General features: G+C 32.6%; 1 protein-coding gene across 1 annotated transcript in view; it reads right to left on the minus strand.

The window, feature by feature from the left end:
• Positions 1–18,324, minus strand: part of LOC145293817 (protein ABHD13-like) — a 192,977-nt gene that overhangs the window by 131,072 nt on the left and 43,581 nt on the right. The window contains exon 2 of the mRNA XM_080140439.1: positions 12,305–12,536. Coding sequence (XP_079996565.1) covers positions 12,305–12,536 — 232 coding nt within the window. The remainder of the gene's footprint in view (positions 1–12,304; positions 12,537–18,324) is intronic.

Consider the following 18,324-nt stretch of genomic DNA (forward strand, 5'->3'; position numbering starts at 1 on the left):
GTATAGATGCAACATTCTTCTCAGATAGTAATTCCCAAATACATGTGTTTGGTGATTTTAAGATGCACCATAAAAATTAGGTTAGTTTCTTAAGTTGTACGGATGCAGCTGGATGCTCTACTTATAGTTTCTCTATGGCCCATTCCCTCACACAGACAATAATGTCCCAACCTGGCTACCAGATTGCGAACCCCTGCAGGCTTCACATCTAGACTTATTCCTCACCACAGTACTTGAGAATTGTAGGACTAATGTCCACAGTCCACTTAAAAATGTAGATCACCAAGTAGTTGACATCACAACATGTTGACATCATACTTTAATCCCAACCCCAAAATAAGGAGCCACTTCTCAAAGCAACAAGGTACTACAAAAGGGCTGACTAGGAAGCCATCAGATAACACATCAGAGATGTCTTATGGATCGATATTTTCTGTCTTCCTGCTGAACAATGTGCCAATGAGACAACAGAATGGCTCAAAGCGGGCATTGAAGCACATGTTCCCACATGGAAGTATTATAGCAAACCCACTCACCCTCACAGACTGTGCAGCTGCTATGGCACAAAGACAGCATACATTACGCCGGTTTGTACGTCATAAGTCAAATACAAATAGGCAAAAATTCGTAGATGCTAGAAATCATTGTAAGAGAGAAATAGCAACAGCTAAAAGAAAGCATGCTGAAATAACCATAGAATCGCAAAAGATAGGAACTCATGATTTCTAGAAAATGTAGTGAGGTGGTAACCTTTAATGCTAGTAAGACTAAGCTGCTCTCCTTCAACAATTACAAGACGCCTATCCAACCACCGATATCCATGACAAATAACACCCTACCTGAGAATTCTTCCTTCAAACTCCTCGGCCTAACATTCACAGGCAATATGAACTGGAACAAATACATTGACAAAATTGTGAAGGCTGCTGCAAAGAAGGTTGGTTTCCTCTATCGAGCTAGAAAACTACTCACACTTGAGAGTATCCCGTACCTCTACAAGGCCACCATTTACCCATGCATGGAATATTGTTGCCACATCTGGGCTGGTGCATCTACTACTAGGCCTCTCCCTCTTGGATAGGGTTCAAAAAAGAGTTGTCATTCTAATTGATCCCACTTTGTCAACTAAGCTTCAACCCCTGTCCCATCGCTGCAATGTTGCATCTCTGTGCTTGTTTTACAAATATTTTTATGGAATGTGTTCTGATGAACTTGTTGCACTTGTGCCCCCTTGACATACAAATCCCTGACAAACCTGCTAAGCAACAAAATCTTGCTCCTTCCCTGTTGAGGTCCCTAAATACCAGAAAGCTTTCTATTCTAATAGTTTCTTCCTTCAAACAGCTAGACTTTGGAATTCCCTTCCTGCTACCTGCTTCCTTGGCTGTACTGATATACAGAAGTTTAAATGTAATGTAAACCAACATCTTGTTAATCTTTCCTAGGCATGGTTCCAAATAGTAGCCCTTTACGCCCAAGTGTTGATGTGCCTTTCTAAGGGTGAACATTAGTAAAAATTATTTAAAATAAATAAAAAATAAAGAATTTCATGGATAAGGATCCTTGTGTGTCTATAAAGACAATAAGTGCACAGTTTGATGTCAGTGTGGGAACTGTACACAAAAATTTACAAGGAACTTAAGACGAAGAAAATTTGCGCAAATTTTGTCCCAAGGGTGCTCAGAGAAGATTAGACTACTTCACCAAAATGGACATCAAGACAGTTCATCACCCTCCCTATAATCCATACCTTGCTCCCTGTGACTTTTAGTTATTCCCTAAGGTCAAGAAAACCCTTAGAAGCTGTCATTATAAGACAATTGAGAAGATGAAAGAGGTTGTGATGAGAGTCATTAACATGCTCACACAAGAGGACTTCCATGGGTTTTTCCAGAAGTTGTTGAAATGGTACAAGTGCACTGCAGTCAGAGGAGATTACTTGAAAGAGGACTAGAGTTTCATGTGTGTACTATCAATAAATGTGCCCATACGAAAACAACATAATTTATACTATCAATAAATGTGCCCATACGAAAACAATATAATTTATAATATCAATAAATGTGCCCATAAGAAAACAACATAATTTATACTATCAATAAATGTGCCCATACGAAAACAATATAATTTATACTATCAATAAATGTGCCCATACGAAAACAATATAATTTATACTATCAATAAATGTGCCCATACGAAAACAATATAATTTATACTATCAATAAATGTGCCCATACGAAAACAATATAATTTATACTATCAATAAATGTGCCCATACGAAAACAATATAATTTATACTATCAATAAATGTGCCCATACGAAAACAATATAATTTATACTATCAATAAATGTGCCCATACGAAAACAATATAATTTATACTATCAATAAATGTGCCCATACGAAAACAATATAATTTATACTATCAATAAATGTGCCCATACGAAAACAATATAATTTATACTATCAATAAATGTGCCCATACGAAAACAATATAATTTATACTATCAATAAATGTGCCCATGCGAAAACAATATAATTTATAATATCAATAAATGTGCCCATAAGAAAACAACATAATTTATACTATCAATAAATGTGCCCATACGAAAACAACATAATTTATACTATCAATAAATGTGCCCATACGAAAACAATATAATTTATACTATCAATAAATGTGCCCATACGAAAACAATATAATTTATACTATCAATAAATGTGCCCATACGAATACAACATAATTTATAATATCAATAAATGTGCCCATACGAAAACAATATAATTTATAATATCAATAAATGTGCCCATACGAAAACAATATAATTTATACTATCAATAAATGTGCCCATACGAAAACAATATAATTTATACTATCAATAAATGTGCCCATACGAAAACAATATAATTTATACTATCAATAAATGTGCCCATACGAAAACAATATAATTTATACTATCAATAAATGTGCCCATACGAAAACAATATAATTTATACTATCAATAAATGTGCCCATACGAAAACAATATAATTTATACTATCAATAAATGTGCCCATACGAAAACAATATAATTTATACTATCAATAAATGTGCCCATACGAAAACAATATAATTTATACTATCAATAAATGTGCCCATACGAAAACAATATAATTTATACTATCAATAAATGTGCCCATACGAAAACAATATAATTTATACTATCAATAAATGTGCCCATACGAAAACAATATAATTTATAATATCAATAAATGTGCCCATACGAAAACAATATAATTTATACTATCAATAAATGTGCCCATACGAAAACAATATAATTTATACTATCAATAAATGTGCCCATACGAAAACAATATAATTTATACTATCAATAAATGTGCCCATACGAAAACAACATAATTTATACTATCAATAAATGTGCCCATACGCAAACAACATAATTTATACTATCAATAAATGTGCCCATACGCAAACAATATAATTTATACTATCAATAAATGTGCCCATACGAAAACAATATAATTTATACTATCAATAAATGTGCCCATACGAAAACAACATAATTTATACTATCAATAAATGTGCCCATACGAAAACAATATAATTTATACAATCAATAAATGTGCCCATACGAAAACAACATAATTTATACTATCAATAAATGTGCCCATACGAAAACAATATAATTTATACTATCAATAAATGTGCCCATACGAAAACAATTTATACTATCAATAAATGTGCCCATACGAAAACAACATAATTTATACTATCAATAAATGTGCCCATACGCAAACAATATAATTTATAATATCAATAAATGTGCCCATACGAAAACAATATAATTTATACTATCAATAAATGTGCCCATACGAAAACAACATAATTTATACTATCAATAAATGTGCCCATACGAAAACAATATAATTTATACTATCAATAAATGTGCCCATACGAAAACAACATAATTTATACTATCAATAAATGTGCCCATACGAAAACAATATAATTTATACTATCATTAAATGTGCCCATACGAAAACAATATAATTTATACTATCATTAAATGTGCCCATACGAAAACAATATAATTTATACTATCAATAAATGTGCCCATACGAAAACAATATAATTTATACTATCAATAAATGTGCCCATACGAAAACAATATAATTTATACTATCAATAAATGTGCCCATACGAAAACAACATAATTTATACTATCAATAAATGTGCCCATACGAAAACAATATAATTTATACTATCAATAAATGTGCCCATACGAAAACAATATAATTTATACTATCAATAAATGTGCCCCTACGAAAACAACATAATTTATACTATCAATAAATGTGCCCATACGCAAACAATATAATTTATAATATCAATAAATGTGCCCATACGAAAACAATATAATTTATACTATCAATAAATGTGCCCATACGAAAACAACATAATTTATACTATCAATAAATGTGCCCATACGAAAACAACATAATTTATACTATCAATAAATGTGCCCATACAAAAACAATATAATTTATACTATCAATAAATGTGCCCATACGAAAACAATATAATTTATACTATCAATAAATGTGCCCATACGAAAACAATATAATTTATACTATCAATAAATGTGCCCATACGAAAACAACATAATTTATACTATCAATAAATGTGCCCATACGAAAACAATATAATTTATACTATCAATAAATGTGCCCATACGAAAACAATATAATTTATACTATCAATAAATGTGCCCATACGAAAAGTCTAGAAACACCTCATAGAATTATCATTTTAATGCATAAAAATAATAAAAACATTACTTAGTATTTGGGGTACAAAAAATATTTAGAAAAAATATTTGAAATACGTCATGTTGAAATTTTATTTTTATGATAACAAAAACCAATGGACCAGTTTATTTCATGTCCTGACAGTCTATGAGATTTATGTTTTTTTGGTTGTTTTCCGAATTTCATGATAAAATTCCTCATAGGGAGTTGGTACTGAGCTTCTAAACACCACGAAGGCAAAAAAAAAAAAAAAAAAAATCTGATGCAAAAATGACTATTTCATAGCTTTTACATTTTTATCAATAATTTGCTAAAAACTTCAATATCATGTAGAATATTATTTATTAAAGAATGTGAAAGGATATTCATCAGATGGTATTTTGAGGACATGAAGTATTTCGGTTTTTAAAATATGACTATTTTAGTAGGAGCTATCTTGAAATATCCAAAGCATTTTTATAGTTGGTGGGCATTACTAGTTCTTGTATGTTTGTCTCCATGCATAATGAATAACATAACAAAACGATGACATCATCTGCTCAAAACAAAGATAAACTTTTATAACATCACAAAAGGATGATGGACGTCATGGATGCTGAAGTAACAAAAGGATGTTGTCTTCCATTAAAACAGAACCAAAATTTATAATCGCTTGAATAAATCACCCATCTCTTTCTTTCAGGAGAAGAAACCGGACATATTCTTTCTAAGTGAAACTGGAATAGGGCCGACCACTTCCCTAGATGAGTTCATAATTAACAGATACTCTAACTTAACAGCTAAATCTGACCCCCAAGATCGCCATGGGCATGGAATATGTGCCTACATTAAAGATGGCTTCCTGTGTGGCAGGGATATCTCTAGAGAAGATCCTAATTTACCCTATATGTGCTTCCGGGTTGCACTTGCTTACACCACTGCATTTATATTTGCCCTCTATCGGCCCCATAACAGCAGAGTAACTATCTTTAAGAGTATATCTGAGAAAATAGACCACATCCTGTCTGCACATCCCTCGGCTAACATCCACATCTGTGGTGACTTCAACGTCCATAACGTGGAATGGCTGACCCATTCAAATAAGACAGATGACGAGGGGAGGTTTTGTCATGATTTTGCCATTGCTTATGACCTCACTCAGATTGTTCGCGAGCCCACCTGTGTGCCCGATACTACTGGTCAATATGCAAGCCTCCTAGACCTTTTTCTCTCAACTTCCTCTGAGCTATGTTCATGTTCCGTTCATTCTCCTCTAGGATCCTCTGACCACTCCATCGTATTATGATAAAAATGAAATATGATAAGTCCCCAGACGTACCCATCCACCGTACTGTATACCGATACTCTATGGCTGACTGGGACAGCTTCCGTACATTCATATCTGATTTACCTCTGCATTCCATGTTTAAAAAGGATGTGTGCTCTATAGTATCAGATCTGACCGAATGGTTAATTGTAGGCATAGACCAATTCATACCATCCAAAAATTCCAACAAAAACCTAACAGCCAGCCATGGTTCTCCCCAGAATGTGCTGCTGCTATCGCTTTTTCCATAACTACCAACGTAATAGATGTACTGAGACTAAAGCTGCTTTCAGGACTGCCAGCAACCACTGTAAAAGAGTAATAAAAAATGCAGTCTGTTAAATCCAAAGTAGCTGATCAGCGGCTTGGTTCCCACCAGTTTTGGCAAATAACAAATAGGATCCTGAATAGAAGTGTGCGTTCTATCCCAACAATGGACCAGAGGTCATCTCGTCAGCATCAGACAAGGCCAAACTATTTGCCAAGAACTTTGCAGCTAATTCTACCCTATGCGACGAAGGCCATCAACTCCCCATATTTCCTCCTATAACACAGAACACGCTAGGTAACATACAAATATCTGTGCATGAGGTCGCCAAGCTAATCAAGAACCTTGATTCCAGTAAAGCAACTGGCCCTGACGGTATCCCAATTATAGTGTTAAAAAAGCTTCAACCAGAACTTGCTCCCATACTTACGAAACTGTTTAAGCGTTGCCTTAAGGAGAAGTGCTTTCCGACTCCCTGGAAAACCTCATCAGTATGCCCTGTATTTAAGAATTCAGGTGATAAGTCATCTCCCTCTCAGTACAGACCAATAAGCCTCCTGTGTGTTATGAGTAAGTTGCTGGAATCCATATTAAATAGAGAAATAGTCAACCACCTCAGCAGAAACAATCTTCTTAGTGACACACAATATGGTTTCTGTTCTGCAAGATCTACCGCAGATGTGCTAACAGTTATATCTCACAGGATTAGTGAATCTCTTGACAAAGGCTTCCTTTCTAGGGCAATTGCTCTTGACATATCAAAGGCCTTCGACAAGGTATGGCATAAGGGCCTACTTCACAAGATTTCCAACTACGGTATAACTGGAAATGTTTTCTTAATCATTAAATCATTTCTCTCCGATAGGCTCATAAGAGTAGTTGTTGATGGACAAAAATCAGAGGCCTGCAGTATTAATGCTGGAGTCCCTCAAGGGTCAATCTTGGGCCCAACTCTCTTCCTGATCTACATCAATGACCTCCCTAAACACATACTTAAATCATTCGTTGACATCTATGCTGGTGACACGACCATCTACAGCAACACATCAAAGGCTGTAAACGACAAAGTTCTCTCTGATTCTCTCTCCTCTGATCTCGAGCGTGTGGTTCAGTGGGGGAAGTCGTGGCTGGTTACCTTTAATGCATCTAAAACCAAACTCCTATCTTTACATCATCAACGCTCTGATCCTCATCTGGCATAAATTGAAATGGATGGCTCTCGTCTAGGAGAAGCCCCATGTTTTGACAAGCTTCTGGGTTTGTCCTTTACTCCTGATCTAAAATGGAACACGTACATCAAGTCTGTTGCCAAGGTCGCTGGAAAGATGGTGGGATCCTTCTACCACTCCAGAAGATATCTCACTACTGATGCAATTCTCTATCTATATAAAAGCCAAGTACGTCCAAGAATGGAATACTGCTGCCATATCTGGGCAGGAGCTGCTAAAAACAGCCTAGCCTGCCTTGACAGAGTACAAAATAGACTTCGTGGCTTAGTGGGGGATGCCCTTTTCTCTACCCTGCAACCTCTCTCACACAGAAGAGACGTTGCGAGCCTATCCTTGTTTTATCGTTATTTCCATGGCAGGTGCTTGTCTGAACTCCAATCTCTGGTCCCCCCTTGCCAATCTTTCACGAAAAACACCCGTCTAGCTGAATCCACCGTGAAAAATTTCCTCCACTCTTTATCTGTGCCTAAATCAAAACGCGGATTCCATGAACAAAGCTTCTTTCTTAGAACTGCACGCCTGTGGAACTCTGTTCCGTCTGCCTGCTTCTCACCTGATTACAACTTGGATGTGTTCAAGTACAACGTTAACAAATTCCTAATGAACCACCCCCTTAAGTAAACACTTTATCAAATCTCCACACTAACGTACTGTACTTGCAATAACCTTTATCTCTGAGTGGCTTCCGGGCCTTGATAAGTGGTGACCACCGTGTAAAAAAACATTTCTCTCACTCCATTTCAGTTTATGGCGATTCAACCATTTTCTAATAATTAGAGATATAAGTGAACAATGGCAAAAAAATTTTTTAAATCTAAATTGCTCAACTCGTCCGCTCTCCCTAATTTCTCAACAGTTGGTGGTGGAAGACCAATTTCCACTTCATTCCCCCCCATCCCACCTACCATGCATGTGAAATTTAATGCAAAATGACCCCCAATTCCTTAACTATTACTAATTCTGTTCAAGTAGCAAACCCCCAAACAAAAACATTGTAAAATCATATGTAATCGTCGAAAAAAAAAACAAAAAAAAAAAACATTCTTCTCCCAACTCCCTTAACTCAAAATTTATCTCCCATAGCAAAAAAAAAAATAAAATACATAAAATAATCGTTAACAGTGTCATAGGAGAACATATTTTCTCCTATGATTGGATTAAGAAATATATAAATATTTCTTATAATATATAAAAATGTTTATTGATATATTAATTAAAACATAAAGACGTTTCTAGAATGTCGTTATTCATAAACATAAATAATAATCGGCGTCTATAAATATAAAAAGGCATAGAACGCCTTTTTGTTCTTTTTTGGAGTCTCTAGAACATTCCAGGAAGTTCCTTGAAAACTGATATAAAAGAAACGCTATTGGTGGGTAAAGTCAGTTCGTGACATATTTTTGGGATGTACGCATCGCATAGGCAACCAAAGTCCGAATTCCAGCTTCCTCATAATGGCCGTAAAAAGCAAAACCTCACTGAAGGAAGAACTGCTGTTTGGATTCTGGTAAAGTTTTTATTTATTCTTTGAGTTTGTTGACCGAAAAGCACATATTACGTATAGAGCAAACATTTCAAAAAAACAATACATAAAGAAATACTTTCTTTATAAAAATAATAATCTTTTTCCTTTTTCTTGTTAATTTATTTTTTTAATAAATTTCTTTTTCATTAAATCTTTTTCTTTTGTTTTAATTTTATTACATGTGGGTGCTGGTAAACCCCTAGAACATACGAGCTATCATCAACACACATATGTAATACAGCCTTAAAATGCTAGAATGGTCTGGAAATTAGGGATCATTTCATATTAAATTCATGTGATATCATTTTAAATTTTTAAATTGTTTTTTCTTCTTTCCACAGTTTTTCATTGTGTTTCCACATAATTGCCTTAAGTAGAATCTTATTTTTTATATTTGGGAGTGGGGAACATGATTTAACTGAAATAATCAACTGAAATATTTTAACTTCATTTTTACTTTAAATTCTATTAAAATTAGTTTATTTATGTAAAAAGAATGTTCAAAGATAGTTTTGTGTGTAGTAAAATTTGAACATGTTTAAAACATGATTGAGTTAAGAAAAAAAACAGCTAGCAAGAGAAAGATCAAGCATGTGGGGGAAGGAGGCAAAGAGAAGAATAGGTAATGGAAAGATAAAAATGAGAGAAAAGAATTGAGTAATAAAATCCAGCAAACTAACAAGTCTGTAAAATTCTAGCAATTCAATAGAAATTAGCATAAAAAAAAATTATATTAATTTTTTTTTTAAATAAAGATTTAAGAGGAAACAGTTTTTTTGAAATACAAAAAAAAAAAATGAATTCTGCTAAAAACTGGAAAATTCATTTTTTTTTCATGTTACTGATAGCGTGAATAGAAATAGTCATCTAATAAAGTACACACCACAAACACTTAAATTAAATGGCAAAAGGCTATTTATATCTATATAAGAATAATGAAAAGTATAACAAGAACGTAAGACTGCCTGACACTGAGCTTTACTTCTCTAAATTGTATGAAGTATTCCCAAAGTTATGACAGATAGAAGCATTGATAACTCAAAAACTATCTGAAATTTTGCATGATCATTATTGTTATGAAAGAGCATCAGATGCATATATAAAATTTTGAAAAAAGATTTGTCAAAATTTCAACCATGACGGAACTTTTCCAGGCTAATGTTATGCAAAATGAAGAATCTCCTAAAGTAAAACCTTGAATAATTATCTAAACTCGAATGTAAATTAATATTAAGCCGACTTTACAAATTGATAATAGTTAATTATTGGATTTTAATTAATTATAAGGTGAAACTCTAATGATTCAAACTCGATAGATAACGACAAACTTTCACCCATTAATATGGGAGGGGAGATTATCATCAAGTGTCCTGAATTGTTAACTTAGCACCGGACTTACTACTTAGATATAAATAAGTCACTTGTACCCATCCCCCCCCCTTTTTTTTTTTTTTTTTTTTTAATGGAGAGTAGATAATACAGTGGATGTGTTATCGGCAGCTCCAGTAACTCTCGCTTCTCCTTTTTTGTCCCTCAGTCCTCATTCAATGAGTGATTTTTCTGACAAAGGGCGAAGAAAGAGCTGCTTAAAGGTCGGTAGTACTTGGTGACCAGTAGTCTGAGATGTTGGAAATTTTTCTGTCTCTGTCTGTCCTTGTGGCCATGTCACTAGTAAGGGTGCTGGAGGTAAACGTTTTGTCTGGGCTGACATTATCCGCCTGATAGTCAGGGATCCGAACCTTGGATTAACCACTAAGGAGGCTGTCCTATCAGCAGGCGCAAAGTACTGGGACTGCTGTATTGCCATTTGGTGAGTGGATCTGGACCATGCAGTAGTCTCTGGTGGGGCCTCTCGATGCCATACTAGTGGGTAATTGTTACGGCTTTACCTTTTCGTGTACTACAAAAAAAAAAATTTTCCTGTCTTTTTCTCTCTTACTTTCCCTCTCTGTACTGCTCTAACCAAGTATGCCGACCTATTCCACAAATCCCAAAACCTCAACATGAAATATCTCCAGAATAAAAACTCGATTAAACCTAGAACCCCATCTTCCAACGTAGACCCCTACTACCAGGTCTCCTTCTCCAACATCAGGGGTCTACGTTCCAACATTCCAGAGGTTGAAACCCAATTACAGGAGACGAAACCGAACATATTATTTCTAAGTGAAACTGGAATAGGGCTGACCACTTCCCTAGATGAGTTCACGCACGCCTGTGGAACTCTGTTCCGTCTGCCTGCTTCCCACCGGACTACAACTTGGATGTGTACAAGTCCAACGTTAACAAATTCCTAATGAACCGCCCCCTCAAGTATTCACTTTATCAAATCTCCACACTAACGTAATGTACTTGCAATAACCCTTATCCCTGAGTGGCTTCTGGGCCTTAATAAGTGGTGATCACTGTGTAAAAAAAAAAAAAAACTTCATTAGCTACAAAATGAACCAAATAGCAAGGCTCTATGATGAACAGATCAGTATTGTCAAAAATGTGACCTCTGATCTTTATCTTTGGCCTAAATATCCCAAAATTAAATCAGTTCTAAATTAAACCATGATAAATATTTCGACCAATTTTGACGATGATAGGTCAAATAACCAACAAAGATGGCTGAAAAAATAATTGCTTTGGCTGTAGTAGTAGTATAGAATAAAGAAAAATGTCTTGAATCACAGTTTATGAATTTTCGAATGAAATCAAAGTGGTATTGCTTGTTTCAAAGCAAAGCTTATTTTTGTGTCTTACATAAGTTTGGTGTTGTGATAAAATTACATAAGTTTGGTGTTGTGATAAAATTACATAAGTTTGGTGTTGTGATAAAATTACATAAGTTTGGTGTTGTGATAAAATTACATAAGTTTGGTGTTGTGATAAAATTATCAAATAACTGGAAAATGTTGATTTTGGAACATTGTGTGACTCCATAATGTCAAATTTATTAAAAAATGGAATAAAATGTCAGGAGTAAAAGCTAAATTTAACCTTTGATTTATTTTGAAAGAAAACTATTTTGCATTATTTGGATTATTCAAACTACTGTTCTCATGTTGGATGTTATTTTCACAGCAATTCAAGATGAGAACAGTAGTTTGAATAATCCAAATATAAATTATCAATCTTCATCTCAAAAATTCTGAAAGAAAAGCTATGCAAAAATACATACCTATGTCCTATATTACCAGCATTTCCATGAAAGAAGATCACAGTTGGAACATTGACAAAATTGTAATGTGGTTGTTTGATGAGGACAATATGGATGGTAGTCCCATCTTTTGTCTCTACATAACTGCTTTCAAATGGTAGCTTTAAGATATTTGGCATTTCTACGTAGATGCGGGCATTACGAGGCTGCTGAGGGTAATACACTAGCATGTCCTGTCCATGGTATAAAAGACCTGAAACACAAACAAACTTGTAAACAACTTTATGAAAATGGTAAAATGATTTAACTGAAATATTATACACACACACATATATATATATATATATATATATATATATATATATATATATATATATATATTAGACTTCATGGCCTATCAAAAACACACAGTAGGCATCTGTATGAAACCTATCATACTAAGCATAAGTAGCACACCACACAAATTAGCTAGAAAATTAGCAGAGATACGCCCCCCCTACCTCATCTATTCCATTAGTTCAGTCCATATAGAAACTCAGTAGATTGCTACAGACTCAAACACATCAATATGAATAACCTCACCATGACCATTTTAGACTTTAAACTAAGGCACTTAATGCCTTAGATTCCTCAAAATTTATCTTATTAAGTCCAAAATTAAACTCTCTCTTCTTACAAATGATTAAATTATGCCATTTAATTATGCAATAATGCCACTTCACCTTTTAACAAAAATTTGTAGTTCTTACTTAACTTTTCATGTAATTCTAAGAGAACAACCTTTTTAAATCCATCCTATTCCAAACTCCCACACCTTTAGATATGTTGATGGTACACTACTTATATATCCACCTGACATTAGTCTCCCTGGCATGGTAAACAAACTAAGAATTTGTCACACTATTTCCTTCACCCTTGAATTAAAAAAAATAATCACATCCTCATTCCCTTGATATCACTCTGCACAACAACCCCAAACCATCAAAACTTCTCAGTTCAATAAAAACCAATGAACAAAAATGATCTTATACAAGCAATGCACATAAAAAATTTAAATTACTTAAAATATCTCAATAATAGCATACATATAAAGAGATTGATGATTTCAAAAAAAAGAATCTTTTTAAATTTTAAAAATCTGACCAAAAATAATTTTGGACTATTTTTGTGTTTCACACGTTTAGATATTTTTCCATCTTTAAAACCATGTGTTTTGTCATTTTTTAGACTACTTTTTCAGTAAAAATGCTACATCGTTGTTAAAATACAAGATAAAGAATGAATTTTGCTATATATTGTACTTTTTATGCAAGGAATCCGAATGTGGCACTGAAAATCTCTAAAAATGAATGGTTTCCAAATAATCTGCAATAAATGCACATCAATATGCTGCAATACCATAAAAATTCCATATATCCATTAAAAGAAAAGAAATTAGAGAACTCAAAAGTTGAATTGTAATGCATTTTATGTACAAGAAACTGAAATCTAAATCTATGAATATATTGCAGGATTTATTGTAGCTTAACGCCTGCTAAATTGAAAAAAAAAAGCTTGACATAAATACATTGCAACACCACAAAATTGCATGTATCAATAAAAACTTAAAGAATCTAATGCTAGGACTGTTTCAAAATGAATATATCGCCAAGATTTTTTTGGTACTATTGTAGAATAAGTAATACCTGCCAAATTGCCCCCACCTGCCTATCCAAAATATGTGATTCTCTCTTTTTTTTAGGCAATTACATATGAACACGCTGAAAAACTTGGCAAAAAGATAACACAAATACAAATTTAATATAAAAATTTAATGTAAAATAATCTAAGATTTTAAGACAGTTCACCATATTTTTTATGGGAAATAAATCCATTGAGTTTTTTTTTTTTTAGACAATTATGTGTGTATTTAAGAGGGTCTTTGTAGGAGGAGAAGGGTTACCATCCTGACTTTTAGTCAGTGATGGTACGGCTAATGGCAATTATGTGTGAACACCCTGAAAACTTTGCAGAAACAAAAAAACAAAGATAAATTATTTTAGAGTGGACAATTAGTTTTAGAAATAAATTTACCGTTAACTAATCCACCATTTCTAGGATATTCTAGCGTTTTAGATCAGTTAATTTATTTTTCTAGAAAAGACAAATCACATGCATTCCTTTTTTTGGAGGGTTGGGGTGTTTTTTTTTTTTGTTTTTTTTTTAAATATTTTTAGGAGATTATGTGTGGTTTTAAGATAGTTTGATGTATGATGAGTGGCTTGCCATTTGGACTTGGGGTTAGTAGTGGAGTTATGAAAGAGTTTTTATTTTGAAGTGGGTGCCATTTGGACTTAAGGTTAGTGGTAGGGTTAAAGAAGGTTTTTTCTAGGGTGGGACTTGTCATTTAGACTTAAGATTGATTGTACAGCAGTTTCAAGGGAGGCACTTTTAGGGGATGGGCTTCTCACTCAGATTTAGTGGTAGCATAATTATATAACTTTTCAAATAAAAATTATCAAGAAAACTGCTCTAAAAGACAATAATGACTAGGAAATGGAGGTTGATTATACATTAAATTTATAAGTGAAAATGATCGCCCCCTTTACTTATTATTTTATCATCATTTTCTTCTTTTTTTTCCACCAAGTTTTCTTTGGAGTATTTACACAATTGCATAAGAGAATAGAATCTTTGATTTTTGTTTTTGTTTTTTTAATTAGCTGCTATAAAGTCATTTTGAAAATTAAATTTATTTGAAAACCAATATTTTTTTTAAGGAAACTTTATAAAAGAATCACAAACTGCATTAATATTAAACAATAAAATTTCTTTTTTATTTTATTTTTAAATAAACGTAAACAAAACTCTATTTCAAACGAATCTGACAACAGTTGCTGCTTGTAATTAATACCACTACTACTTAAATTGTTTGCTTTTGTTGAAAAAGTGTTAGAATTTGGGGAGGGTGATCCTATTTAAAAGCATTTTGTACCAAAAGAGAAATCAATACAGAATTATAATGCATAAAAATAAATCATTAATTCATTCATTACTTGGGGTACGAAAAATATTTAGAAGAAAAGTTCAAAATACGTCATGTTAAAGTTTTATTTTTTAAGACAAAAAAAATCGAATGGATAAATTTATTTCATATGCAACAATAATTGAGATTGTCGTTTTTTCTAATTGTTTCCCAAACTTTACGCTGAAATTCCTCATAGAAGAGTGATACGAGGCTTCTAAACAATGCATAGGTAAAAAAAAAAACATCTGATGTAAAATGTCCATTTCATTAAATATTTTTATCATTACTTTCCTAAAAACTCTACAAATCTATCATGTAGATTATCATGTGAAAGAATATTCATTTATGCACATAATGGTGGTATTTTGAGGACTTAGTGCTTTGGTTTCTACAATAGGACTAATTTTAGTAGAACTACCTCGAATTCTTGAAATATCCAAAGCGTTTTTATGGTCGGTGGACATTACTTATACATTTCTATTCCAACCACAATAGAATAAAATTTGGAATGATCACTGGCTCGTTTTTCAGAGAATTTATACCCCACTTCACAGTGAAGAACTATATTGAGAATATTTACAAAGCTTTAAAAATGCTCAATTTTTCATCAAAAATACTAAACACAGAGCCTTTAACAGAGCAAAACAAAAAACAGATTGACACTAAAAATTTCTCTTATAACAACACAATCAGCATAAATAACAAAGACATGATTGACAAAAATAAATTTTACATAGTTCCCTCCTCCAATAATTCCATATTTTTTCCTTACAAAAAAAACTTAAATCTGGGATAAAAATAGGAACTATAAATTCTAAAACAATTAAAGATCTATTCAACACCAATCCCATCTCCACCTATCACCTAAGGACACCGTTTCTCTAGATGGCATATACAAAATAATATATGCCTCATATCGGATGTTTTATTTTGGTGAAATAAAACAAAATCCTACATTTACAGTCATGTGATTTTGTTGTTCTTGACATAAAAATCTCAAATAACTACTGTAAATACGATTCTAATTTCATTTTTATAGACTTGTTTTTGTGTTAAAAACAAAAACAGCTTATTTTTAAGAAACATCTTTAGAGATTACAAGTTTACAAAACTAATCTCAATTTCATAGAGTTTTTATGGCTGAATATTGTTTTCGTATCAAAATTGCTTGAATATAGAATCAGCATCAATAATTGTCCAGCGTCACAGTTTAATCAAATGACGTACCTTAATTACACAAATAGAGAATCAGCAGGGGTTAATTGTGTCTCTTTAAACCATTTTTGTTATTCACATTCATTAAATAATTGAAGTAATAAAAATAAAACACACAGCAAGTAACTAAAACGAGGAAAAACAATTATATTTCAACACGAAAAAGTTAACCATACTTGATTTAAGAAAGTAGGTGCAAAAGATACAGTTTTAAAAAATAAAATGTGTGTTATGCAACATGACTTTTTTTTTTTTTTTTTTTTACACATGAATTTGAGAACTGTTCTTTAATAAAAGTTTAAAAGAAAAGAAAAATGAAGATATTTTAGCATTTTTAATTTACATTTTACAAACAATTGTTTCTTTTCTTTCGCTATGCCTATAGAATAGTAATTACAGAAAAAAGTGTGTAGAGAAGACATAGACATATGATTGCCTTTACTCTCTCTCCATAATTAAGTTGTCAGTATATCTTATCACAAAAGTATAACTATAACTTCTGTGCCTATAGAAAAAAAATTATTAAAAAAGATAAATCTTGATATTTTTAATTTAGTAAAATGAAACTATTATAAGCAATTTATTTGAAATTGACTATAACTTACTTTGAATTAAAATTAATCAAATATCGTGCTGATTTAAACACTATTTAGTAATATTATCTTCCAAAAAGTGAGTATAGTCAAGCTTCTTGTTCAGAAAATAATATATATCATGGTTTCAGTGACATGGTAAGGTCTTTACTATCTGGAAAAGAGCCTAACAACCCATTTCAAATAATCAGTGACTCACAAAATGAAGACAGTTTGAAAAATTGGACAGGCAATGGTCACTACTTTTATCATCTAATTATTTCTCTCAACTTACTCTCTTGGGAGATGTACCCAGTTTATGGGGGCCATCTATATGGGCCATAATTGTAACTTAATATTATTTAAATACAACTTGATTACTAGCTATAGAGGTTGCACATTTATCTGTTTTAATTGTGTATTTGTATTTACAAGTAATACTGTGGAGTGTTATGTATTTAAAGATCGATGTGTGGCTAAATTCAGGTGTGACTATTTATTTACAGAATTTGGATGTATTAATATCATTAAAGGATTTATGTGTCATTTTTACATTCTTTTTTATATTGTAGTGTAATTTTAAGCCTTATCCTTAAGTGGCCCGCAGGCCTTGATAAGTGGTGACTCCTTTGTAAAAAAAAATAAAACACTTTAATGTTTTTTTTGTGTTAGGTTAAAGTGCGAAAGCCAAGCCCGCTATCTAATGAAAGTTGAATTTAAGCCACATGCCAGTCTTTAAATAAATCACCTTTGCACTATCATCCCTAAATACAAATACATAATGAAAAACAAACATACAACATTCATAATAAGTAATTAAGTTGCATTTAAATAGTACTAAGTTAAATTACCAAAGATTATCATTTACTGTTGATTTTTTGCCTAAGAAGGATGTAGCAGTCATAAACATTGATATTTCTTTATTCTAATGAAGAGCTGCTCCAGTGAGGCAGTTGGATCACATGATGACCGATCAGACTCTTCGGCATATCAATTTTGACTAAGCCTTCCAAACCCTTTGAGATTTACACAGCAATCAGAGAGCTGCCAGACACCAATGAAGAAAGACATCTCTTTTATTCCAAGCAACTTAATGCTGAGCAAGACTATCTACCAATGGAGGAGTTACTGTCAAAATATGTTTGGCAGCCAATATTTCTTACTTTACTGTAGTATAATTTTTAATTTCGGTAACCTATACCAACAGTAGGCAACTCAAATATATTATTTGTTATTTATAGAATGGC

The sequence above is a fragment of the Euprymna scolopes genome, chromosome 15, assembly GCF_053919585.1.
Source record: "Euprymna scolopes isolate OS-2025 chromosome 15, ASM5391958v1, whole genome shotgun sequence".
NCBI lineage: Eukaryota > Metazoa > Mollusca > Cephalopoda > Sepiida > Sepiolidae > Euprymna > Euprymna scolopes.